At 35.4% G+C, this 26,593-nt stretch overlaps 1 protein-coding gene across 2 annotated transcripts in view; it reads left to right on the forward strand.

Moving 5' to 3' along the window:
- The first annotated feature begins 1,864 nt into the window (after positions 1-1,864).
- Positions 1,865-26,593, forward strand: part of LOC128240674 (N-acetylneuraminate 9-O-acetyltransferase-like) — a 36,421-nt gene continuing 11,692 nt past the window's right edge. Inside the window, exons 1-17 of one of the 2 annotated variants that reach the window (XM_052957369.1) lie at positions 1,865-2,000; positions 4,230-4,326; positions 5,513-5,699; positions 6,331-6,441; positions 10,769-10,892; positions 11,734-11,824; positions 12,646-12,763; positions 13,816-13,940; positions 14,849-14,919; positions 15,834-15,966; positions 16,420-16,528; positions 16,984-17,073; positions 18,676-18,795; positions 21,407-21,472; positions 22,071-22,227; positions 23,402-23,481; positions 24,742-24,846. In XM_052957369.1, the coding sequence (XP_052813329.1) occupies positions 1,865-2,000; positions 4,230-4,326; positions 5,513-5,699; positions 6,331-6,441; positions 10,769-10,892; positions 11,734-11,824; positions 12,646-12,763; positions 13,816-13,940; positions 14,849-14,919; positions 15,834-15,966; positions 16,420-16,528; positions 16,984-17,073; positions 18,676-18,795; positions 21,407-21,472; positions 22,071-22,227; positions 23,402-23,481; positions 24,742-24,846 (1,920 nt within the window). The remainder of the gene's footprint in view (positions 2,001-4,229; positions 4,327-5,512; positions 5,700-6,330; positions 6,442-10,768; positions 10,893-11,733; positions 11,825-12,645; positions 12,764-13,815; positions 13,941-14,848; positions 14,920-15,833; positions 15,967-16,419; positions 16,529-16,983; positions 17,074-18,675; positions 18,796-21,406; positions 21,473-22,070; positions 22,228-23,401; positions 23,482-24,741; positions 24,847-26,593) is intronic. The other variant, XM_052957370.1, reaches the window with a different exon arrangement.

Consider the following 26,593-nt stretch of genomic DNA (forward strand, 5'->3'; position numbering starts at 1 on the left):
AAGCCATACCTATTTTACGCTCGGATAAAACATACTGTTGGAAAATGTTGGAGCAGATAAAAAGGGTCGATGTTTTGTTCAGCGTTTTACACAGAGCTAAGCATGAGTTCTGCACGCAGTTCCTCGTATTTAGTGATTGGTCAAATGTATATAGATGAAGTGCCTTAACTCAGGAGGAACTAGGGCGTATTGTCTATTAACTATTATCGTGTTTGGCAAGGGAAGTGCCATTACAGCGGACAGTTTTGTACACACTTAGAGACAAATTATGAGTGATAGTATAAATGCCCCGGATTACATGCGTATATGTATCTGTTGCTGACGTTCTTGGTCGAGTGTTCCAGGTGTTCTAACCCTTACCCCTTAAAGGCCTAGTTTAAGCCTTCTATAAGTGACCCCCCCCCAAACTGTGTATGGTACACAACCTCTGTTTATTGATCTTCATCTACTTGCCTTGATCTCTCTTATCAGATCTCCGATTTGAGTATCCTGCTGTGCAGTTTTAGAAGTTTTATTATAGGAATGGACCCGTAATGGCCCTGAGCCAATAAACGAATACACAGGAAATTGGCCCCTACTGTGACACCAGTGCAATTAGCAAGGCCATTTAGGGTCCACTTATATAATAAAACCTCCCAAACTGCACAGCAGATTATTCAGATCTGAGATCTGATAAGACAATTAGGCAATTAGATTAAGATCAATACGCAGAGGTTGTGTACAATACACAGTTTGGGGGGGGGGGGGGGTCACTTATAGAAGGATTAAACTAGAAACTAGGCGTTTGATTAAAGTCTGGTCTATAAGTTTCAAAGAAAAACGCCATAAAACAAATCAAAATAATAAGATACTGTAACCATAGGATACACATAATCGTACAATTTCTGAAGATAATCTGCCGTGATGAAACCAATCTTATATTCCTTAGTTTGAAATACTGCTTCGCCACTAGTGAAAATATGTTTTTCTGCGATTAAGAATAACCTTCCACTGCCATTTTCTGTTTCTTTCCTGCTTCTTTTCGGTGACTCATTGCTATTTTTATTTATTAATCTATAAATAAATACATAGTCTCGCTTGTGGCTTAAACCATTTAATTGTTGCTGTGTCTGTGAAATCTTCAACTTTATGGCTGAAATAATAGTTTCGGTGGAAGACTCTGGTGCTTCATCACGGGGTTCCAAATCTGTTACACGAGAACAAGTTTAGTGACGAGATTGTGTCACGGTCCAAGCCTGTGTAATATAATATATTTAGTGTATCTAGTGTCAAAATGCTATATCACCAACTTTTGAAAAAAGAAGAAGATTTTTTTCGGGTTTTCCGACCCACCGTAATTTGTTTAAAAGGTCAGAAGACAAAACTAATAATTACTGTAATTGTGTTCTCCCTGTTGGTAATTTCTTGCAATGACAAAAACAATTTCATGTGCTCTCAAACCAAGACGCGTAGTTTTTCAGTGTGAAAATAACGTTACACAGAACTGACTAAAAATAAAAATAAAAAGATCCCGACCTACCTACAACATGTACAATGATACAATTTGGACGAGAAATACGTCACAAACGATTTGTATTACTATACGCGTAACTAACAAATACCTTTGCATTTTACATTTCCGGAGCAAAAATGAATTTTAACCTCTTAACGAAACGAAAGTGCGCTTTCGTCGTTTTCAAATATTGCTTTCATACGGCAGAGAACATTATCATTTAAATATCTACACTACAGTTATGCCAGGTATTTAAATATTTGAAATCAAATATAGCCAGTAGATTATTAGGTCTGCATACTTTGGAGCTGGTTGACTAATATTAGTTGAGTGTAACCTTTTTCTTTTCGTTGATAATTTTGGTTTTTCAAAATGGCTGACAAATCGAGTTCTGCAACAGCAACACATGAAATAACTTATTATTTAAACATTGAAAATGCCAAAATATTGGCTTTTATTATGGTTTCTGGTTTTGTTGTATACCACGGTTTTATACATGTAACATACAGTGAGTTGATCTTGTTAATGTTAATGTTTTTCAATTTGTCAAATTCGGAGTCGTCAAAGATGTCTTTTTCTAAATCAATCGAAAAATATGCAAAAATTTGCAGAAACCTTTAACCTTGGTCTGAGACAAGTATATTACATGTTATGCCTTATTTCAGTGTGTGCATTTTATGTGTGCATAAGTATGACTAGCTAAGTAAGCAGGTAATTCTGTTAGTTTCCAGCGCTCTCTAGTCCAAATAATTGTACGTTGACGGATTTTTTTTAGATTTTTGATATGGCAAATCCTTCACGTACAAATTGTTTAGTATCAAAAGTGGGTAGTTGTTCCGATCAGGATTCCGTGTTTAAGCATATAGCGTCTATAAAATATGATAAAAACAAGAAATATTACCAGATAATGTTATTTTATATTAGTTCCGTACACAAAAAAATAAATATCCAACTTATAATTATGAGTTTGATGGCTTTTCTTCATTTCATTCTGTCAAAACATAACGATATATACATGAAGGGCACCTGCAAGGCTTCTGGGCACAGTTTTAAATTACTCGGAACATTTCGGCCATGGCCGAGTTGTTACGATTGTATAACGAGGTCTATCTCGAAGCTTTGTCGTAGGAGGCCGAGTTATTACGATTGTATCGAGTTGTTCCCCTTCGCATAATTGTTGTCTTTGTCAGTCAACTTTCGTTGTATTGGAAAGGTAAATAACTTGTTTTAATGCATTAAATGCTTGTTTAGTGCAAAATAACATTACACTTACATGGTAAAATATGAATATAACTCTTTATGATCAATTTCAACCATAAAATACTTCACTTAAAACAATTTCCATATTTTTTAAACACCCCCGTTTTTTGCACATTCCCGTTTAGACGTTAGGGATTGGAAGAATCCTGTATAACACGTCTATTATTTTAGATTACAGCGCTCTCATGCATTGGCGCATCACTCAGTGGTTGGGGGGTGGGCTGGGTTGTCGATATAAGTGCTGTCCATTGGTCGGTGGTTCAAGCCCACAGGGGTTTCTCACTTTTTTTTTACCCTATATATAATCTGTAGACAAGGGTTATATCTTCAATTGAGCAATTGTCAAAACAATGAAATTAACAATGTATAGGAGTTCAAATAATATTGTTTTTTTCAAAGTGATTAACATTAAAAAAGAGACTTTTGAATGAAAAAAATCATGCAATATTGAATTATCAATTAAAATATAAATATGATGGAATTCTAAAACAGGTATGCAAAATTCAAAATAATGAAATTACCTTAGTAATAATCACATTGTGTGTAGTGTTGCACGAACATAAGTATCCAGTTCAATGAAGAATCATAAGTTTTATCTACGATCACTTTATTTGTTGTTTATCAATGGCATTCACAACTCAAATTGGTGAAAGTCACCCATTCAGATTTGTTTCATGGTAATTTATCAGACATGTTGATTTCTAAGCACAACGGTTGCAAGTTTCAAGCAATTTCATTGGCTGATGTCACTGCCAACACATAAAATGGTGAATTTAACAAATTAACAGTGCTTGATGTGTCTATTTTGCCCTTGTTCAAAATGCTTTAGTTTGAAATGTGCATGTGATTTGAATATTTATGTTATTTTAATTATTTACATGAATGTCATATTTGTCTTTTAGTTGATAGAGGTACTTTTACATTTAGTGCGATCTGCTCGATCCGGGTACCCCTGGAAAGGTCTTGACAAGACGCGACCGACGGTGCCGCGTTTGATCGGGTACCTGTCCGTCCTCGGGGTCCCATATATTTTTGCTTTGCAAACCTGTGTCAGGATTGATTGATTAATTAGAGATATAACCATTGTCTATAGATTACATAAAATTATAGGGTAAAAGGAATCATGAGAAACTCTTGTGTTCATCCCCTGCAACAGGAACGCTTTACCTCCCAGATTAAATAGTTGTAACCTGTATGAAGCTTTCATGCTTTTTTGATACAGTAACAATGGCACATATTGAGTGTTTTGATGATGATTAAAGAATGTTCTGCATCAGCCACTGAAAATGTCTAGTGAAAGGTTCATAATTATAGACCAGACAATATATATTCAATTTACCAACAATTTGTTGTTGTACTTAGCTGTACATTTGGAGTCCAGTCTACACATGTGAATGTGTGTTGTAGCTTAATTTCTAGGTAATACAGTTAAAATAATATTACCACTAACTGTCAATTTGGAGCTTTATTCACCCAGGTGATGATTCCTGTAAGTGGTTATTGAGCGATGGACGTTTTCCTGGCTATGGTGTTTGGCAGCCGTATGGATGCATGATTCACAAATACACACTTGAGTGAGTTAAAGTTTAGTTTAAACATATTTATTTTACAACGTTTTTGAAACAAGCTATTATAACATTATATTAATCACTCTCGTTGGCACGATTTTACGCGAGAGTGTGATCTTGTGTCTTGGGGAAACTGGAACACCCGAAAAAAAAACACTTGTCCGGTTTTGTGACCAGAAACAAAACTCACATGCGGCTAAGCCGGGAATCGAACCCAGGTCGCCTAGGTGACAAGTGAGTGTGCTAACCACTGCGCTAACCGAACAACCCGAGTGAGTTTTGTTTCTTATGTAAGGTTTAAGATTTAATATTCCTGACTTAATGCAGAACTTAAAACTTTTATAATCAATTAACGACTATCATTAATCTGAATGATTTAATTATTTAGAAAACTTAAGATGAAAACATAATGTTTTAAGTATATATTACAAATATATGCATTTAAGTATAGATTGTAGGGATTCTTCCTATATATTTCAATAATTCTCATGATAACCATTTTGCTCTTAAGTATTAATTCCTGTTTGAAGTGTTAATTAACGTTGTTATTTCTAAATTCCATTTGCTTTAAAACATGAACATGTCAATGACATGTAACAGTATCATAATAGATTATATTTTTTATTGGGACAGTCCGAACCACATGTATGATTATGAGTATAACACATAATTTTGCAATCTCTATTTGGCATAAAGTTCAGGATAACGATCTTGATAAATAATGATGGATTGGGCACCTTTCTCTCACGACAGTATTGTACAATGTGCAGTGCTCCAGCTAGGCCTAAATAGCTGGGTGGGGCATCCCACTGCCCTTTTTCAGCACCCTGATGAATTCTTACTACACCCTGCTGTGCCCTTTGGTTTGACAGTGTAAATTTTCAGAATAAAAGCAAAAAAATACTAAATGTATACATAATTTTAACACTAAAGTAAAGATAGCAGCTGAGGTATCCATAACAAACATATTAGTATTGAAAGTTCTTACAGTACATACACAATCAGAATTGAACATTGGTCCTTGCAAGTGCCCCATTTAGGCTTATTCAATGCCCATCAAAAGTGCCCTTTCTGACCTAACACCCTGCGCTTTTCAAATCCTAGCTGGAATACTGATGTAGTTACAAGTTGTTTTAAATGATGATAATAGAGAGAAATCAAATTCTAGTATGATAGATTTTTTTCATGACAGGGATTCCCGGATGTGTATGCACTACATCTCATACTGGGGTGGTCATAACCACATAACCTTCCTGGGCGACTCGCGGATACGCCAGCTGTACTTTGAGTTTGTCAACCTGCTAAGTAGAGAGCACATGAAGAGCTACAAGACTCATAGTAACATCTCCTACCATGATGAACACATACAGGCGAAAGTGGTGAGTCGAAGCATTGAAGGATATGATATATCAGGGATAAGATTTGTCCAAGGAGCCGATTGCTCCAGATATCGCCGACCCCCCAACTGGCATTAACTGATTTGTCTTTAAGTTAACTGAATGCTTATGGTTGTTACTTTAATTGTTGTAAGGTTTGACACCCAAGTTTGCCTCTGAAAAGAGGTTCTAAAAAAGTCAGTTTTGCCTCTGGTCAGGATGCTTCAACTCATTGGAGACCTAATGTGTTCCTCTGACTATTTGCTGAAATTGTTTCAGCCCATCAGATGCCAGTTAAATCATTTCCCTGTATATGGCATGATGACTATCTCTTAAGACGAATAAAAAGACTGAATTTAAGATCGATGCAAATGTTACTTTTACGTTGAATTTCCCATTTCGCAATATCAACCATGGCTGAATGGCTTTGCCCTTTATAGATGATATCTGTAGTTACTGTCTATAGCATTTAGTTATTAAATGTTGATTTAGAAATTAGAGTATTGGAAATGTATAAATGTTGATGAATCTCTCCAATTTATTCCGTGCAATGTTGTACATCTTTAACGTTAAACAGTTAATGTAAGGAACTGTTACCAAGTAAAACTTAAGCATCTTTTTATGACTGCTGCAGGACTTTGTGTGGATGCCGTACGTGAACGTTAGCATGAACAAGCTGTACCAACAGTGGATGATGAAGGGTCCACTAGAGAGACCTAACCTTGTGGTCACTGGCAGTGCTACGGTAAGGGACCGGTTGAAATACTTTTACTAGAGCAGATAAAAAAAAATAAGATTCTAATTTGATGCTTTAAAGTAACACAAACCAACAAGGTTTTATAAAAATTCTGCTTTCAGCGTTACGCTGTTGTCATCAAACACTTAGTTTCAAAAATAGATATGCACATTGGTCACAGTCTCTAGATGACCATATCAATTGAGGGGTCAGTAGGTTGAAGATCAAGGTCATGGTGGTATGACAAACGCAGCTTGTGTATTACAATCTCATATTTTTTCTCAGACTAAGCAGTTTTGGACAGAAATTGAAAAAATTAAGCCTAGGACCGATTTTTTAGCCATTTTCTGTTATTGAAATCAGTCCCGCACAGGCAAAATCAATCCAAACCAGCAAATTGTTAATTTTTAGAAGCCCTGGTCATGGTGACCTATAATCTCCAATCTGTTTCTCAAAATTATAGTTATTTTGCAGGGCTTGTTTAAATTTTTGATTCCACCCATATAAAATTTCGGGCTTGTTTTCAAATGTCTAATTTTGATAACTACTTATCTCTGCCCTTGGCAAAAACTCTTTCTCCAAAAGTTTTATAATTTTGATAAAAATTTGCTTTTGAACAGGGGTGGTAGAAAATCCGCAAAATGGCACCAAATTTTTAATGTACCACATGCGTTTTTAGCTCGACTATTCGAAGAATAAGGAGAGCTATACTACCCGCCCCAGCGTCAGCATCCGGTTAAAGTTTTGGGCAAGATTTTCACTTATAAGTCCAATACCCTTCATTCAATTAACTTCATACTTCACACAGTTGTTCAAGGACATCACATGATGAGGTTAGATTATTCCATATTATCCTTTACACAAATTATGGCCCCTGATTGACTATGGAACTTAGGTTAAAGTTTTTGGCAAGTTGGGATATTTATTAATAAATTCTATACCCTTTTTATACGCCCGAAGGGTCGTATTATGTTATGGCCTCCATCGTCTGTCCGTCCGTCTGTCCGTCCGTTAGCAATTCCGTGTCCGGGCCATAACTTGGTAACTAATAAAGCGATTTTCAAATAACTTTATACAAATCATCACTACATTAAAAGGATGTGTCGCACGCAATTTCCAGGTCCATACCTCAAAGGCTAGAATCACCATGGGGGTGCGTTAGCAAATCCGTGTGCGGGCCACAATTTGGTCACTAATAAAGTCATTTTCAAATAACTTTATACAAAGCATCATTACATTAAAAGGATGTGTCGCGCGCAATTTCCAGGTCCATACCTCAAACACTAGAATCACCATGGGGGGGGGACGTTAGCAATTCCAAGTCCAGGCCATAACTGGGTTACTACTAAAGCAATTTTCAAATAACTTCAAACAAATCATCTCTACATTAAAAGGATTTGTCAAGCATGCTTTCCAGGTCCGTACCTCAAAGGCTAATTTCACTTGGGGGCGTTAGCAATTCCGTGTCCGGGCCATAACTTGGTAACTAATAAAGCGATTTTCAAATAACTTTATACAAATCATCACTACATTAAAAGGATGTGTCGCGCGCAATTTCCAGGTCCATACCTCAAAGACTAGAATCACCATGGTGGTGCGTTAGCAAATCCGTGTCCGGGCCACAACTTGGTCACTAATAAAGTCATTTTCAAATAACTTTATACAAAGCATCATTACATTAAAAGGATGTGTCGCGCGCAATTTCCAGGTCCATACCTCAAACACTAGAATCACCATGGGGGGGACGTTAGCAATTCCATGTCCAGGCCATAACTGGGTTACTACTAAAGCAATTTTCAAATAACTTTATACAAATCATCTCTACATTAAAAGGATTTGTCAAGCATGCTTTCCAGGTCCGTACCTCAAAGGCCAATTTCACTGGGGGGCGTTAGCAATTCCGTTAGCAATTTTTACTCCAATACCGTTCATTCAATTGACTTAATAAATCACACAGTTGTTCAGAGCCACAACATAATGAGGTTAGATAACTCCATATTATCTTTTGTGGCCCCTGATTGACTATGGAACTTAGGTTAAAGTTTTAGGGCAGGTTGGGATATTTATTGATAAGTTTTATACCCTTCATTCAATTGACTTCATTCAATGCACTTAATAAAATTCAAAATTATTTGCGACCATCTTACAACAAGAAACACAACTCCAATTTAACCCTAAATACAAATTATGGCCCTTGAATTTTTTTATATATTTTTTTATTTCTTTTGAAAGGCATATTTGTATATTGATAACCACATTTTCATAATTGGAAATCAAGTTATTTGAATGACTTGCGTCATTGTTCCGGCGGGCTGGTTGGAGGGCAGCATCAAAGTCACCTTATGTATCGAATAATTTTAGATAGGTGTCAAAATTGACATAAAGAGACCAAACTTGGTACTATTACATCGTTATTGTATTCTCTTCTAAGTCAAAGCGGCGTAGTTGAGGGCGCTGTCTTACGACAGCTCTTGTTATATTAAATGATCTAAAATCTTTCGACATTTTATTAAAACATTACATGTTTAGCCATCTTCTAAGTTTAAAATGTCTTAAATCTTCCAAGATTTTTTAAAACATAACATGTTAAGCCATCTTGTAAGTTTAAAATATCTTAAATCTTCCAACATTTTTTGTAAGTTTTGTTTTTGCCTTGTCTGTCAAGCGCTTAGGCCAAATAAAAAAATAGGTCTGTTTCAGGTTACCCGACCGACCCTATTTTTTCCCGCCGACCCTAACCTATTTTTCCCTGAAAAAAATGTGATTTGGGTACATAAAGCATTTGTTACAAAATGTATGTACGTAAAGTTGACAATATTAGGGTTGGATTTCTGAATGTATTTACCGTACTTCACCTTAGAGTTCGGACACCTTAAAATAATTAATTTTTCGCTCTTCGAATTCATAGAAAATAACCATTTTTACATTTTATCTTCATGTATGGTAAACCTGCCTTTTTTCTTCATATCTGCTTTTTGCCACTTATTAATTTATCCGTAGTTATCAATGGTTATTACGCCTATAAGTGTAACTCCTTCATCAAGTTAATTGAAATCCCATTCAACACCATTTTTCTACATGCATTGAAATGAATAAACACCTTTTATCGGCTTCAGATTAAACAGTCACATTGTGTGATGTCACATAACTCACAGTTATACCCACGAGGATCTCATGGAGAGCATGGTTATTGCTATGCAGGATTAATGTTTCTGAGTGGTGTTTTCGATTGTAACTTAAGTATTGCATTTCTAACTTTCATTCATCACATTAAATAGTTACCTGTAGCATTGAATGTGTTGATTTTTATTGTTCTATTGATGTTACAATGAGTATTACTGTACGATTATTGCTTCATAAAGTCTATATTAAAAGTGTGGTACAAGTTTCAAAGTTTATTGGCGGATCGTTTTACAAACATGTCATGTCTGTGTTTTATTAATCTCTTGATTGCCCTTGTTGTTTCTTTAATCCTCCATTAAATATATCACACATCATTTTCAACAGGCAATAAATCGTTTAGGATGGGTAGTAACTAACTAACTTATCACAGTGATGTATACAGTTAAGTAATCTTGCCAGGCATTGTAACGATAAAGATCAATAATTTTTGTCTGTGACACTTAGTAACTGTAAAAGTTACAATCAATGTCCTTTGAGTGTCCGAAAATTAGGTACCTAAAATAAATTATTTTTGAAAATAATAATGGATGTCCATATTTTTAGATTGTCCGAACTCTAAGGTGAATTACAGGTAGTTTGTGCTTGTGTGGCAGGTATATTTCAATTCTTGAACTATATTTTCTTGTCAGATACAAATGTGTTAGATACTGACATTCGGATTGACCTGCATGTTACTTTTCCTTGGCTGCTGGCTTATATGGTAGATTTGCTGTCCCACTCTTCATGTAATTATGTTACAGGGAGGTTAGCATTCTACAGAGGGTGATTGAAAGCAAAAGGGTGCATAAAGAAAAGTAAAACCGTTCCTGGAAAGTCTTAAATAATAGCAGAGTGGTGTACCATAACTTAGTTGAATCCAACCATCATTGTCAAAGTATTTAACCAGACAAATAAAGAATGTTTCCTTTGAAGCATGGAACATGTTTAAAAACTACTGATAAACCTCAAAATTGATGACTTTTATTTTTGTTACTTTCTGAGTCAACAGTTACTGAAATCAATATATCAAAAAAAAAAAATTATAAAAAAAATTCCGACCTACCTACCCTATTTTTTTTGGCAGCGTTACCTGAAACGCACCTATTTTTTATTTGGCCTTACAAGAAAATTAACATAAGTGAATTGATAGAGTTGTTCCCCCTATCTGCTGCAGTGGACCATTAAGGAGTATAACGGAAGCAGTGAAGCCTTGAAAAGCTTTGAGACAAACCTTACCAACCTTGTGCCATACTTCGAGAAGATGAAGGAATCCACCGATATTGTATGGTCCTTACAGGGTAAGTGTTGCATTCAGGATTGTCAAAATTGATTTTCATATCAATATTGATTCTTAGCGGGCTTAATACTTTTTGTAACAGGGCTTCCATTAAGAATTTGAAACTGGAAGTATGAACTTCCTGTCTATCAATATGGGAAGTTTTACAGTGAAATTTGGAAGTTTAAGTTTTTTCCCACTATTTTACAACTAGTATTTAAAAATCAAATAATCTATTTTAGATTTATATTATAATAATTCATTTTACTTTTTTACAAGACTAATTGAAATTGTGACCATAAAAGTAATATTGATACCAGGTTTTGATATTTTGAACTTCCAAGCTTTCAAATAAGGAAGTTTTCTTCAAAATTGTGGAAGTTTTTGTACTTCCAAGGAATCAATTTTGGAAGTTTTAACCAATTTCTAGGGAGTAATATACTTCCAAACTTCCTTTAACGGAAGCCCTGTTGTGACATGTGCCAGTTTTCAGAACACTGATAAACATTTTTTAAATAGCTGTTATTTATTAGCTTTAAGAGATACATGTACAGTACTTTATTGGCTATGTAAGTATCACTGTATGGCACACACATATTGATAATTTTGTCTGGCGATGGTGTCTATATCAACACTTGTGTCAATAACTTATGACTTGGTGTAGAGTCTTTAGACTTGCTATGCACATTGATCATGGTCAGTTGTTGACCCCGTTGATATTGGGTCAGTAGGTCAAAGGTTAAGGTCATGGTGACCTATTAGATATTTTATGGGTTCTCCCAATAGACGACGTACCCGACTTGTGGAAATGTAGTATATATTATTGTACTTTGTATATAAATTGAAACTCACTGTTTCTACAGATCCAGTGCTGAAATCCAAACTGTCAACTAACAGATCTATGATCACGAATGAACAGGTTGATCGATATAACAAGGTGGCACTAGAGGTCTTGTAAGTATTAAAATATAACCTACATAAACTGAACATAACATATCTATAGGCCTTGACAAATCCACTCACCCGCTCTATTTTGGGAGTGAATAATCCAATCACGCTTGACTGCCCAACCAAATTAAATTTTCCAGATTTTACCATTTATCCTTTTTTTTCTAAAATGAAATGTTTGCAAAAAAACAATCCAATTTAAATACTGAATGTAAACACTAGTTTGAGTATATTAATTGAAACCATTAATACGAGCTCATGATGGGCAAGTATAATATTTAATCAAATCATAATGCCTATGGTTAAATGCGGAGACATTTAAAATTGATTATACGTTATTGACAATTTCTCATGGAAGAAAAAAAATTATTAATTATTAAATTATTAAAAATAATTACATGAGTTTTTTTGACCAATAGTAATTCATTGTTGTCAATGATACCTGATTTTGTCCATGAAAATGTATGGTGAGAAATTTTGTGCAGGGCGAGTAGATTTTCAGTGTCACAAGACCTGTAGGGCGAGTGACCCTGTAGCAATTTTCTAAGGCCTGATGAAGTCAGTGAAATTGTACATCTGCCTTCGAAACCTTACCATGCTGACTTGTTAAGAATATTATTAAAAGACATGATTATCCAAGACCAGAAAAATCTTCATAATCGAGAGGTTTGGAGCTTGCAAGCTTTCGGTATCTTTTGTTGCAATAGAATCCTGTTCTGATCTGCTGGGTGATTAAAGCTATAGTATTTTCACCTTATATTTCTCTTCCCAACTATAATGTAACTTTCCATTGCTGTGCTAATGGAATATATGTGCTGTATTTTCAGTTCGAAGTCAGGCAGTTCAGTGAAGGTGTGGAGCTCTTCCCGTCTTGTGGCCCAGGGTCTTAAGAAAGAGCTGGATGATGGAATACACCTAGCCTCTGGTTCTAGCGCTCTCAGCTTGGTAAGAAGTGGGTGGGGTAAAGTAGGTGAACGTTGTTGCCCAGGGTATTAAGAAGGAACTTGATGATGGAATACATCAAGCCTCTGGTTTAGCACTCTCAACTTGGAAAGTAGAGGGTGGGGTAGTGGGGATCACCTTGAAAACCAGGGTCTTTAGGAGGAACTCAATATTGGGATGCATCTAGCAATTTGGTTGTAGCACTCTTAAGTCTGGTATGTGAGGGGGTGTACCACACTGAATGATGGGATACACCTAGCTCTATCAGTTTGGCTAGTTGGGGGCAGGTTGGATAGGAGTTAGAGCCTTGTTTTTCTTGTCATAGGGCCCAGGATGATGCAGGCTTTTTTCCCAACTCAGATTAGTAGATCCAAAGATTTAGCCATCATGCTGGAAATTCTTATCCTGCCCACCGGCAAAGATAAAACAGATACCCGTAAGGAACTACTTTTTTATTATCATCACACAATTACCTCATGTGTTGAAGACCCTCCTCTGTAGCATAATAGAAACCTTGTCTATTGTCAATATTTCAAATCCTTATTAATTATTTTTCACTTCTAATGGCACCTTCAGAGTTTTCACGACCCATTAAAGAAATAATGCTGCACTCTCCTCATAACTATTTAAAGAACGATTTGACTATTTACATAACCACAAATTTACACATCTTTATGCACATTTGTTTCATTAAACACAAGAGTTCCAGTGAAAAAAAAGCATTTTTACTTTATTTTGTTCAACAGTTGGGAGAAAAAGCATCTACCTTAGCCGCTCTTGTAAGATCGGTTCATTCCAACCCTTGCGCAGGGTGTTCTCAAAAAACTCGGTAAACCTTGTTTCCGCAAAACACCCTATGCTCAGGTTGGGATAAACTTATCTTACTCTCTTGGCCATGGAAGATACTTACAATCTACTTTATTGTAAGATAATGTTATTTTTGTTGCTAGCAATTATTTTTTATTAAATACAACTTTTTTCTACCCATGCCACTCACACATGCACATGTGAGTTAATGTTCAAGTAATACAGGCATTGTTTCCCTCCCCATGTAGGATGTCCAGATGTTGATGAACATGTACTGTAACGACCACATGAACCATGATGACGGCACTTGTTGCAGTAAACCAGAGCCCGCCACCAAACTACAGATTCTTGTGGCAGCATTCTTCCTAGTATGGTATGAAATTGTTGTAAATTGGTTTCTAGTAGAGTGGCGATCCTTGGTGATTGTGGAGTGGTTAGCGTATTAGACTCATAATCAAAGAGTCACAGCTTTGTTGATGATTGATGCTTGGTTACCGACAGGAATTAGTTATGGTTTATAATCATATGTACACTGCAGATTTTTAAATACTGTACATACTGAAAAGCTCTACATAGCTTATGTGACATGTTTATCAATGATCATTTTGACGTAAATCAATCTTCCCTTTTACCTTAACCTTAAAATAGGATAGATAGGATTTTAGCCTGGCTTAAAAAGGACAGGGTGCTGCAGAAGAGGCATAGGGTCTGAATATCATTATTTTGCACATCTGAACAATATGAATTTGACAGAGATTGTTTATTGTGTTTATTTGAAGTAATATTAAGTTTAAACTGCCAAATATTTAAAGTTGGTATGTACTTATTATTATAAGCTTTATTTTATTTATCTGATAGGAAAAAGATAATTTTGATTGTCTTAATCATTTAATTCTATGAAAGCAGAATGGTGCACATTCTGGTCTTCATGAGGGCAGGAGGGTGTTTGGTGCAGCACCCTTCCATAATGCTTAAACCATGCTTACATCTCCAGCATGAGATACACTGTTGATTGGTAATGAAAAAGCCTCCTATTCAAAATGAAAGGAATAAGTTCCAGTACAATCATTACCTGATAGAATAATCCTCATGTTTGAGTCCAAGAATACATTGAAACCTTTTCTAAAATTATTATCAAGTTTTTTTTCCTTGTTAGTATACCCTTAAATCTTTAAAGCACTGTAGCTTAAATAATTAGTTTCTAAACAGTTGGCGAAACAAGTAACATATGTATTTTTATGAATGAAACATTGTTTTAGATGTTAAGGGTTTCTATTTCAGCATTTTTTCAACTGTTGCATTGATGATCTACCGGCGAAGGTTGAAAAGAAATGGAGCAAAAACCAGAACGGGTTAGAACCTTGAGTGATGCTGTAATAGACTCAATATCGTTATTTTATGCTTGCTTGTTTAAGCTGCTCTCTCAAAGATTGATTTTTTTGACACCTGTTTTAAAAGTTTTTTTTGTCTGGGATGAGCCAATTTTTGCATAAATGTCAGGAAACCAGTGATATAAGAATGCTGAAAAAAGAGCAGATCCCAGTTTTAAAATTAACTTTTAAAAAATTGATGTTTTGTGGCTAAATTTTTTCCAAACAATTGAGATTCGTTCTATTTTGAGTAAATGCAGCTTTAAACAACTTTTTTTGTCATTCAGATTTCCTTCAAACTTTAAAATTTACACCTGCGCTGTGCTCATAGGATCATTTTTATCTATTGTTGATACGTACAGGGGTCATAATCAGCACAAGCCCTCCACTGGTAAAATCCTTTTTCAAATTCTGGATTTTATACGTCAGGGTTTGTTAAAATTTTGGTCTGAAGCACTAGTGTAAGAATTTGACTGGCTTGTTCATCCAGTCTTATTTCCATGACTGATAATGTACGTAAACAACCTTCTCAATAGACATGGCATGTCACTGTTGAACACAATACTTAAACAAATATCATTTTTTTATTTTTTTTTTATTAACCTCTGTATACATTTTTCATAACTTTTGTATACATTTTTCACATCAGTACACATAATACTGTAGAACAAGTGACATATCAGTAATATACATGTATATAAAAAATTATACATATTTAGGATATAACAATATAATAATAAAATGATAATATTAATAATAATAATAATTAATAATAATAATAATAAGATATCAATCTGCTAGATCTCTATAATCCATCTGAAATATTTAATTAATCAGTATTTGTCTGAACACAAGCATTAAATAAATTTAATTCTTGTATTTGTTCTGATCCACAGAGAACGGACAGAGTAATGAAGCATTGAAACCATTGGAGGCCCCGTCAGCAGAACCAGCCCAGTCCCTGTATGAGGTGCTCAAGGCTCTCTCCCGGCTGGGCCTCATTATGGCTTATTTCTACCTGTGTGATAGGTGGGTTTTGTTTACAAACAATGGTTGTGATATTGTGTCAAGCAAATTGTGGCATTTCCAGATAAAAATACAGTCATGTCTATGTATGAGGTGACAAGGCCCTCTCTTAGCTGGGCCTCATTATGATCTACCTTTACCTGTGTTTTAGGTTGGTAGGTTTACAATCATACTGTATGTGTGAATGAGTATTGATGCTCCTTCAGATAAATCCACCCAATCCTTGTATGAGATGCTTAAGGCTCTCTTCCAATTGAGCTTATGATGGCCTTCTTCTTGTGTTAAAGTAGTATTATAAGCATGTTCAATGTTCCAAATACTGCACCAATGTCATAATTGTGGGGGGTAACTTAAAAATTGCTGATATTTCAGGACAAATTTCTTTATGTAGAGAACAAATACCAATACACCAAGTCAGAATGATTGCCAGTTACTTAAAAATTTGTGTAACTTCAGGACAAATTTCTTCATGAAAGAGAACAAGTACTACACCCACGTGAACTTCTTCCTGCCGTTCACCTATGTGATGATCCTGGGGTTTTTCTTCACAGAGAGTACGGACAAGGTCAGCAAAAACCTTGGTTTTATTTCAAATGTTATTGTGGATCATTGGTAGAATTTTAACAATTTTGCATGAATCAAACATGTCTCTCTGTTTTTAACAGTGACTAAAATATTCAATTTCTTGATGGTTTCTAATGGTTGAATATTGACACCACAATGTATAAACCTTAAACGTTTGGCCCAAACCAAAATTTGTATGAAAGGACATCAGGAAATGAAAAGTTGTCCACCGTACCTGATGAAGGATGAAAAATATAATACTCTGTAATTGACCAGCTGCAAAAGAAGTTTTGGAACTAGTCAAGATATGTTGACAAAGGTTTTAAGTAAATCAGTTTCTTATTGCAACCATGTGCTTTTATTTATTCACAAAATAAAAAAAATACAATATAACTGATCAACGGATTGTTTATTAGTCAACTTGCAACTTGTCAATATCCCAATTCTCTTCTGTAGACAGAAGTGTTACATCGAGATCAGACGGATGAGTGGAAGGGCTGGATGCAGCTGGTCATCCTCATATACCACATCACTGGAGCCAGCAAGGTATGTCTCAGGTCATCCTCATATACCACATCACTGGAGCAAGCAAATATGTCTCTGGTCATCTTCATAGACCACATCACTGGAGCAAGCAAGGTATGTCTCATCCTCATATACCACATCACTGGAGCAAGCAAATATGTCTCTGGTCATCCTCATATACCACATCACTGGAGCAAGCAAATATGTCTCTGGTCATCCTCATATACCACATCACTGGAGCAAGCAAGGTATGTCTCATCCTCATATACCACATCACTGGAGCAAGCAAATATGTCTCTGGTCATCCTCATATACCAGATCACTGGAGCAAGCAAGGTATGTCTCTGGTCATCCTCATATACCACATCACTGAAGCAAGCAAGGTATGTCTCTGGTCATCCTCATATACCACATCACTGGAGCAAGCAAATATGTCTCTGGTCATCCTCATATACCACATCACTGGAGCCAGCAAGGTATGTCTCATCCTCATATACCACATCACTGGAGCAAGCAAATATGTCTCTGGTCATCCTCATATACCAGATCACTGGAGCAAGCAAGGTATGTCTCTGGTCATCCTCATATACCACATCACTGAAGCAAGCAAGGTATGTCTCTGGTCATCCTCATATACCACATCACTGGAGCAAGCGATCTGGTCATCCTCATATACTACATCACTGGAGCAAGCAATCTGGTCATCCTCGTATACCACATCACTGGAGCAAGCAAGGTATGTCTCTGGTCATTCTCATATGCCACATCACTGGAGCAAGCAATCTGGTCATCCTCATATACCACATCACTGGAGCCAGCAAGGTTTGTCTTAAATCTCCTTGAAAGAGGTATTCAACAAATTCAGGCCTATTACAATATTTCAGTTATTATTGTAGTTAGGATTCAGGTTTGTGCCAACATGGTAATTACTTATTTTACCTGTTATTAGTGTATGTTAAACAATCTGAAGAGAAATATTATCTGTTTTGCTTTCGTTTTAATCTGTTTCAATATATTCATGATAGCATGACAATCTGAAGAGAAATATTATCTGCTTTGCTTTCGTTTTAATCTGTTTCAATATATTCATGATAGCATTGACATACAATGTTGCAATATTTAATGTATATGTTGGATAAAATATGTTTAAACTAAAATTTTGTAAAACGTAACATGTACTCGAGTGTTTCAATAATGGTATGAAAGTTTTTCATGAAAACGATGGTAAAGATTAATCTATTTGTATATTTGTCTTCCTCTCTTCCATCAAATCATTGTTTTGATTCCCACTAACAGCCCATCAAGGTCCAGGAGTCAACTGGGGATAGCGAGGGTAATGGGCCGAGTTTTTACCTTCTGGGTGGCCCCATAGTACCAAGTGAATTTGGTGGTTTGGTTTTTGCACTGAAAATAGCGGGAAATGGGCCTTACCTAGTATGTCCTCCGGATGCAGGGGCATTTGGCGGGGATTTTACCAGCAGTTTGTTCCTGCAGGGCGGGTATTTTACCTTTGGCTGGACTGAAAGTCAAAGTCTCCGCTATTTCCCGGACCTGTGGGGGCCGTGGTTACAATTGGCTTGTGCATAAAAACAAAAGAATAGAAGGATATCATTACTTCCGCAGGTACTACCAATCTACATGCACATTCGTGTACTGGTCTCCTGCTACCTGTTCCTATCTGGGTTCGGACATTTCACCTACTTTTGGAAGAAAGGAGATTACAACCTCTTTCGATACTGTCAGGTAATGTTTTGGGCATGTTTCACTAAGTAAATTATTTATTTACCCAAATCATATAACTAAGGATCTCTCTGAATAAAAACTTTATGCAGCACTTAAAAATAGTTAAAGATGTAATATTCAGACAATTACTTTTCCATGACAACATAATAATCTTCACAAATGTATTAATGAGATTATAATTGTGTTCATTGATTTTAACCATAGTTATAATAATAATTTTATTTATAGATTTTTCTGTTGAATGTGTACTGTAACATGATACTTGATTTTAAGACAAAGTACTAAGGCACAAAAATACAGAAAACTTTAAGAATGAATTGAAATAAAGAGTTGATATTATTCTTGTTTTGACTGATGTTATAAAGCAGTACACAGAAACATGTACAATTTTCATAAACCCTGTTTGAAATATTCTACCATTTGTATACTTTTTTTTATATTTCTATGCATGAGAAGATTGAACATTGTAAGTCTAACTATTCTTTGGTTAGACAATATGATGTGATATGATGTGGGTATGGATGTTGAATTTGCATGCTGGTTATTCTTTTAACTTCTGTTGAAATTATTTAAAAAGGGGGATAGTCAATTTTGTCTAATAGAGTAATTCATACTTTTTTCCCCATAAACATGCGTTTTAAATTTGTTCTGTACGGGAAACATGACAATAGGTCATAAAAAGCATTAACTAAGATATGATTTTTAGCGGGCTCGTTTACACGACAACAGGTAAAAAAAAACATGAACTAAGATATATATATATGATTTTTAGCGGGTTCGTTTTTTATTAAACAAAAATCAAGGTATTATCATAGCCGAGGTATTGCTGGCCATAAATCAAAAAGTGATAAAGATACCAGCTTGAAACTTGATTCTCTTCTTTCATAAGAATATTGAACATGTGAAGCAAGTCCCATAACTCTAGCATAAATATTTGTCAAATTGTGAATAGCGTCCCATAATTGACTGTGAAGAAAGGACAAGCCCTGTCATCAGCTTGAAGTGCTGTTTCGTTAAGATCTTAAAGGAATGTTTCCATCTTAATACAACACGTCTGCATGAACCATTTATAATTTATCTTTAGATGCCTTCAAAAGTTATACCTCTTTAAAATCTAGGAATCACATTTTTGTTGATGCTTTTTAATGGATAATTTTTTTTAATGATATTGAAAGAGTGGGGCAAATTTTGTCTATTTCAGACTTCATTTCAAAATGTCAAGAAAAATGATATTGTTAGGTTCTCACCCCTTCCATGTCCTTGTCCAAATTCCTTAATCTGTGCAACGTTTTTTATTGCAATTGATAAAAATTAAGCCTTAGTGAGGCAATATTCACAATCAGGGCACTGTCACATTTAAAGCTTGACTATTCGAAGAATAAAAAGGCTATACAACTTGCCCTGGCGTCTGGGTCGGCATCCGGTTTAAGTTTTAAGCCAAGTTGGCATTTTCACTCCAATACTCTTTAGTCTATTCACTTAATACTTCGCACAGTTGTTTAGGACCATATCACAATGAGGTTACATAACTCTATATTATCCTAATAACAAACGATTGCCCCTGATTGACATTAAAACTTAGGTTAAAGTTTAAGGGCAGATTGTGTCTGGCTAAAGTTTAAGGGCAAGTTGGTATTTTCATTCATTACTTCTATACCCTTCATTTAATTGACTTGATACTTCACACAGTTGTTTACAACCATCACACAATTAGGTTAGATAACTTCATATTTACTCTCAATAAAACATTTTGGTCCTTGATTGATGAGCTATAATTGCCTTTGACTGGCACAATTTTTATATTTTTTATCAAAGTTAAACATGGTTATTAGAAAGACATTTGCCGTTGTTGGGGCGGGCCGGCACAAGGCGTCAAACTCACCTTTTGTATAGAATTATTTTAGTTAGGTTTGACAAATGGTGATCAAACTTGGTTTATAGAATGAGGTTATGGAGACCTTTTATGGGATTGAGTTTCGGGCCCTCAGGTCAAGGTCACTGATACTAGAAATAGAAAAATTGTTAGTACTGAATAATTTTAGTAAGGGTTGGCATATTGCGACCAAACATTGTATATAGAAGAGTTTATAGAAAACTTTCATGGGATTCCGTTTGGAGCCCCGATGGGCATGGGCAAGGTCAAGGTCACTTTTACTAAAACAAGATAACAGTTTGGTACTGAAGTACTTTTAATAAGGTTGACATATTGTGACTTGGTATATAGGAAGAGTTAAGGAGGACTTCCATGGGGTAGCATATGGAGCCCCTTAGGTCAAGGTCAAGGTCACTGTTACTTAAAATAGAAAAACTGTTTCTCACAATGCTTTTTAATTTGACTTATTTATTGCTTTTGACAGGCACATATTCCATCATTCATTTCTAAGACAAAGCAGTGTATAATCGTGCATGCTAGCCTATGACAGCTCTTCTTTTGAAACATACCTATTTTTATTCAATAAAAATCAGCTTCAGTAAAGAGTAAATATAAAAATCAGAAGATTTAAATATACATTTAGCAAAAGTATAATTGTTTATTTTTAGATTTTTTTTTTGTGGATGATAATCAAAGAGACATTTTTTCCGGCCTAACAAGCTCCCTGCATGATTTCAGGGTGGGTGTCGGTATTTGCCCATTTACTGGGAACGAAAGGAGAATGGCCTTAGAAGACTCTTTGAAGTAAGTTAGATACAAATTAAGTATCTTTGTTTAGCCTCGCTTATAGGAAACAGACTTTTTCCGTTTGCAGAGCTATTTTGCACAGATACTAACATGCTCTTCTGTTTTCTCCGATTTGTCTTCGTTTTATCCTACTAATGCCAAGTTCAAGGCAAGGGAACCTCGGTTACCTACACATTTTAGAGTGGATTTTCTCACGTGATTGTTTTTTCTTCTTGCACAGTTTTTTGAATGTTGTATTTGTAAAGGTTATTTAGTCATTAAGCTGGTCATACTATTTATTATGTGTTCATCATTTATGTTTTATTGTGTTAAAAAATTAATTTCAGCTTTTTGTTATGTAATTGTTTTAAGTAGCATATTTCAAACAGGGTTAGTCTTTGGTAACTTTATTTCAATTGTCGAGTTGTTTAAGGTTGAAAACATGTTTGAAAATAATAACATCTGTGTTAAGCGACTCGTGTCAAAACTGTTGCAAACCTTTCCAAATGGACATGGAAATTGTGAAAAAAATCTTCATTAAACCCAGTCAACAGTATCAATTTTTTTTACCAAATCAGAATGAAAACAATTTACCATACGTGTGTCGTTATTTCAGGTGTTGTTTCGTATGAACCTGCTGGTTGTGACGCTGTGTTTTGTGATGAACAGACAGTACCAGTTCTACTACTTTGTTCCCCTAGTCTCATTTTGGTTCATCGTTGTGTACGTCACCATGGCAGTGTGGCCTCGTGTCACTGAGAAAAGGGCTGAAGGTAAATAATGGTTGAATACAAATTTTGAAAGTCTTGGATTTCATGAGCCAAATGAATACTACCAGTTCTACTTTTTTAAGGCTCAGCGCGACACTTACCGTGGCCATTGATTAAAAACCTTTCAAGATACTCAAAGAAACATGGTACACATGGCGCCAGAGACAATGTATGTGCACATGTATGGCAGGAGCCTTACCTTGGCTTATAAGGATTATTGAGTTTTGCTTGACTAATTGTTCAACTAAAAGAAAACAAGAACAGACATGCAATGGTGTTTCATGGTGATCTTGTTATGAATACAGATTTGTCTTAAATAGCAGGAACTGAATTAATGCAACTTTTTTGTTTCTTGTTCTGGTTTACAGATGTGGTATGTGGTCAAGCTATATATATCCTATGGTAGAAAAATAATTTTACTAATTAAAATATTAAATGAAACTTTTACCAAGCATCAATCATGACACATCTATGAGCATTGAATAATAGTTTTGTCATGAAAATATTTATATCACCTAACATGAAGTACTTCGTATTCACATTGAGGAGGTGTTATTTGTTAATTGACCAATGAAACCAATGGAGGGATTTCTGATTCACATATATAGTGTTGGGAATCGGGCAGAAAAATTACTATCGATAATCGGTTTATGAAACCGATCAATGATCGATTATTAATCAATTTAATCAGCACTTAACTAGCTTTGGTCAGCACATGTACCAGTTCTAAGCACCAATGTTCCCTTACAATATTGTTTGTACATTTCTTGTATAAATTACATTTTTTATTCAGAACGCGATCTTTTAGTGTTTACAGTTAAATTACAAAGAATATTTGTGATAAGGTACTGTAGTGACTTACTGACTTGATAAGAATTATGACTAGATAACTTAACAAAAATTAGTAAAATATAAACACTTTAACAATGACTAACATTAACCAGAAAAAGAAAATTTGTAACAGTTACGTCCCCTGTTTTTATAATCAATTATTCAAATTTTACTATCGATTGTCGCCGACGTAGGCCTTTCCGATCAATTGTTGATTAAAATCGATCATCGGCACAACACTATTCACATGATTAACCTGGAAGAACAAATGCATCTGGACTTTCAATGTATTCTTTTGTTAAGTAGATAAATACCTACTTAGCATCATATCAATTGTATATTTCAGAGAAGACGCGAGCCTACTTGTTGATGATACTTAAGTTTGTGTTGCTGGTTGTGGTCATTTCCCTCTTCTACATGTCAGAGGTAGGACCATGTAGTCATAAAACACTTCCAGCATTTACCAAACAGATTACTTATTTTTAGATGGTCTGTGTTTTGAAGCAATCAAAGTCAAGGTATTGACCCTAAATACCCTGTTGTGTTGTTAGAGTGCAGAATCTCTCACCTTGGCAATAACTAAAGAACCATCCAAGATATTCAAATGAAACTTGGTACATATCTTGCCATAGGCAATACGCACATGTATTGCAAAGCCCATTTAACTGACTTATAATTGGCTAGTTATGAACCATTTTGACGAACATTGGGGTTTTTTCTGCAGAACTCTACACATTTTTTGTCATTAGATTTTGTTCTTTGTATAGCATAAATTCGGCAAATGATTAGCCAGACCTACTGAAATTTAAATGAAATTGGGCGCATGTTTACAAACAGTCCCAAATCTGATTTCACTGTAGCTCTCCTTTTAGCAGAGCATTGGTGTTTTCTATTTGAATGTTTTACTTTCATTTGCAAAATTTATTTTCATACATGCCATATTTTCTGGAGACCATTCAGGGGGATTTGTTCAGAAAGGCTGAAAATTCAGGGGGATTCTGGTATAATTCAGGGGGATTTTTTAGCAGGTTTAAGTTGGCGAAATTTCAAAGTATTTTTACAGGCAAGTACGAAAAAATGTGTCCACATATATTTTGCGATGAAAACCTCTTACTTTTTCATTATACAGAATTATTTTATGTCATGATTTATCATATTCTTATGATACACTGTCGTGTCATTCTGTAATACTGTAAATTAAATTTAACTTCCTCCAAATATTTTTGCAAAAGAAATGGAATAAAGGTGATTTAAGGTTATTTTCTGTTCCTTTAAGAAAAACATTTCAACTCAAGAGTAGAGACTGTTCTTAATCATGGGCCCAGGTTAAGTGTGTCATATGGGTTTGGTGACCTCTAATTTACCAGATTCACCTGTGTTTAAATTGCTAGTGTGTATAAATTGCAGTTTAATTCGTATTTGTAGTGTACATTCTTGGGTATATAGTACTTTAATAACACTCCTTGCTTAGTATTTAAAACCAATTGATTCTTATCTAGTTTCAAATACAGCCTGTGATGACGTGTATGTACTTGTCATGTGTTTTTAAGGTTTTGTTCCTACTGCTCTTCAACACTTAAGTCCCCTTTTTGTTCAAAGAAGATGTTGTAACCTGTTCTTTGTGTGGCCTCTAAATTTCCCATTTGAACTTTGATGGTGATGTTAAGCTAGTGTTCTTGTTTCCAGGTGTTTTTTGAGCGTGTGTTTCTGATGCGGCCCCTGAAGCCCCTGTTTGTCACGTCAGATGACTCCATACATGAGTGGAGGTTCCGTTGGCAACTGGACAGATATGTTTGTACACTTGGGTATTATGTAGTATGATGGTTATGTATTAAAGAGACTGTACACCAGATTGGCACCAAAAAAAGTTTTTTTCTGATATGAATCTCAGGTCAATTATTTAATAAAATGTTTTACTCTTTGATATCATAATTGTAAAAAAACATACCGAAATGTAACAAAAAATTGAGTCGGAGACCGAGTTCGAAGCGGTGTCGCCAAAATTGCAGTCCAGTGTTGTATCCACTGCGCTACGAAGGCTTACCCTAAACAGTTGGAATATTTAAGCTATATTCCTAACAAGGTCATATCACGTGATAACATTGACTAGCCAATCACGTATAAGGAATGATTTCTACTAGGTAGACGTACCTAGTAATCTTTTTTAATGGAAAAATACGAAAAAACTGCGAAAATAAATTAATTGTAAACTATGTGTTATGTACTTCAGTTATTAAGTTTCAATGCATTGTACACATCGATACCAAGTTTATGTCAGTTTTCAACAATTTTCTTTTTTTTTTTCGCTGTTTCATCATACAGAGTACAGCCCCTGTAATTAGAATACATTTTTGCTCATTTTATATTATACTAGATCATGAGATGAATATTCTTGAAAAGTTCTTTTGTATAATGAAATACATACTGCATTTCATTTAGAGTCTTAGCATACAAGCGCAATAAGAAAACAATCATTGTTAGGAACCGCCAACATTATTTTCCTTGGGGTGTGACTTTCTGCTTTTATATATAAAATTGTTATGGAAGCTTAAGTTAGAAGTTGATTAAATAACTTAGGTGTTTAATTTTATTTGTTGATACAACTGTCACTTAATATTTAAGATAGGAATGCATATGTTGATACCAATTGTTCTTATACATCAAGATAAGAAAGTATTTGCAATATTCAATTAGTTAATTTGAATTTATAAACACAAAAAGCAACTGACAGCTATTTTATCAAACCATTTGCTAATTCAAGCTTAAAATATTTTAATTTTTAATCATATTATAATGCCCCCCTCTGAAGAAGAGGGGTTTATTGCTTTGCACATGTCGGTCAGTCGGTCGCTAGGTCCGTCGATTGACCAAAGCTTGTCCGAGTGATAATTCAACAATTCCTGGACGTATGGTCAGCAACCTTGACATGAAGCCAAAGGTCAAGGTAACAGTGACCTTCAATGGTAAAAGGTTGTCAGAGTGATAACTTGACAATGCCTGCACCCACGGCCCTCATACTTGGCTTGGAGCTTGGGCCTGACCAGTAGATGACCCCTATTGTTTTTGGGGGTCATCAGGCCAAAGGTCAAGGTCACAGTGACCTTGAATGGTAAAAGGTTGTCTGCGTGATAACTCGACAATGCCTGCACCCATGGCCCTCAAACTTGACTTTGAGGTTGGGCTTGACCAGTAGATGACCCCTATTGATTTTAGGGGTCAAAGGTCAAGGTCACAGTGACCTTGAAAGCAAACTTGACAATTCCTGGACCTATGGTCATCAAACTTGACATGAAGGTTGGGCCTGACTAGTTGATGACCCCTCTTGACATATGGGGTCATCGGGCCAAGGTCAAGGTCACAGTAACCTTTAACCCAAAAAAATCTTCTCCCAGTGTATCTTTATAATGCCTGAACCTATGATCATCAAACTCGACATGGAAGTTGGGCCTGACCAGTAGATGTCCCTTATTGATTTAAGGAGTCATCGGGTCAAAGGTCAAGTTTACAGTGACCTTGAATGCGAAAATGTTTCAAGTGA

This window comes from Mya arenaria, chromosome 7, assembly GCF_026914265.1.
Source record: "Mya arenaria isolate MELC-2E11 chromosome 7, ASM2691426v1".
Taxonomy (NCBI): domain Eukaryota; kingdom Metazoa; phylum Mollusca; class Bivalvia; order Myida; family Myidae; genus Mya; species Mya arenaria.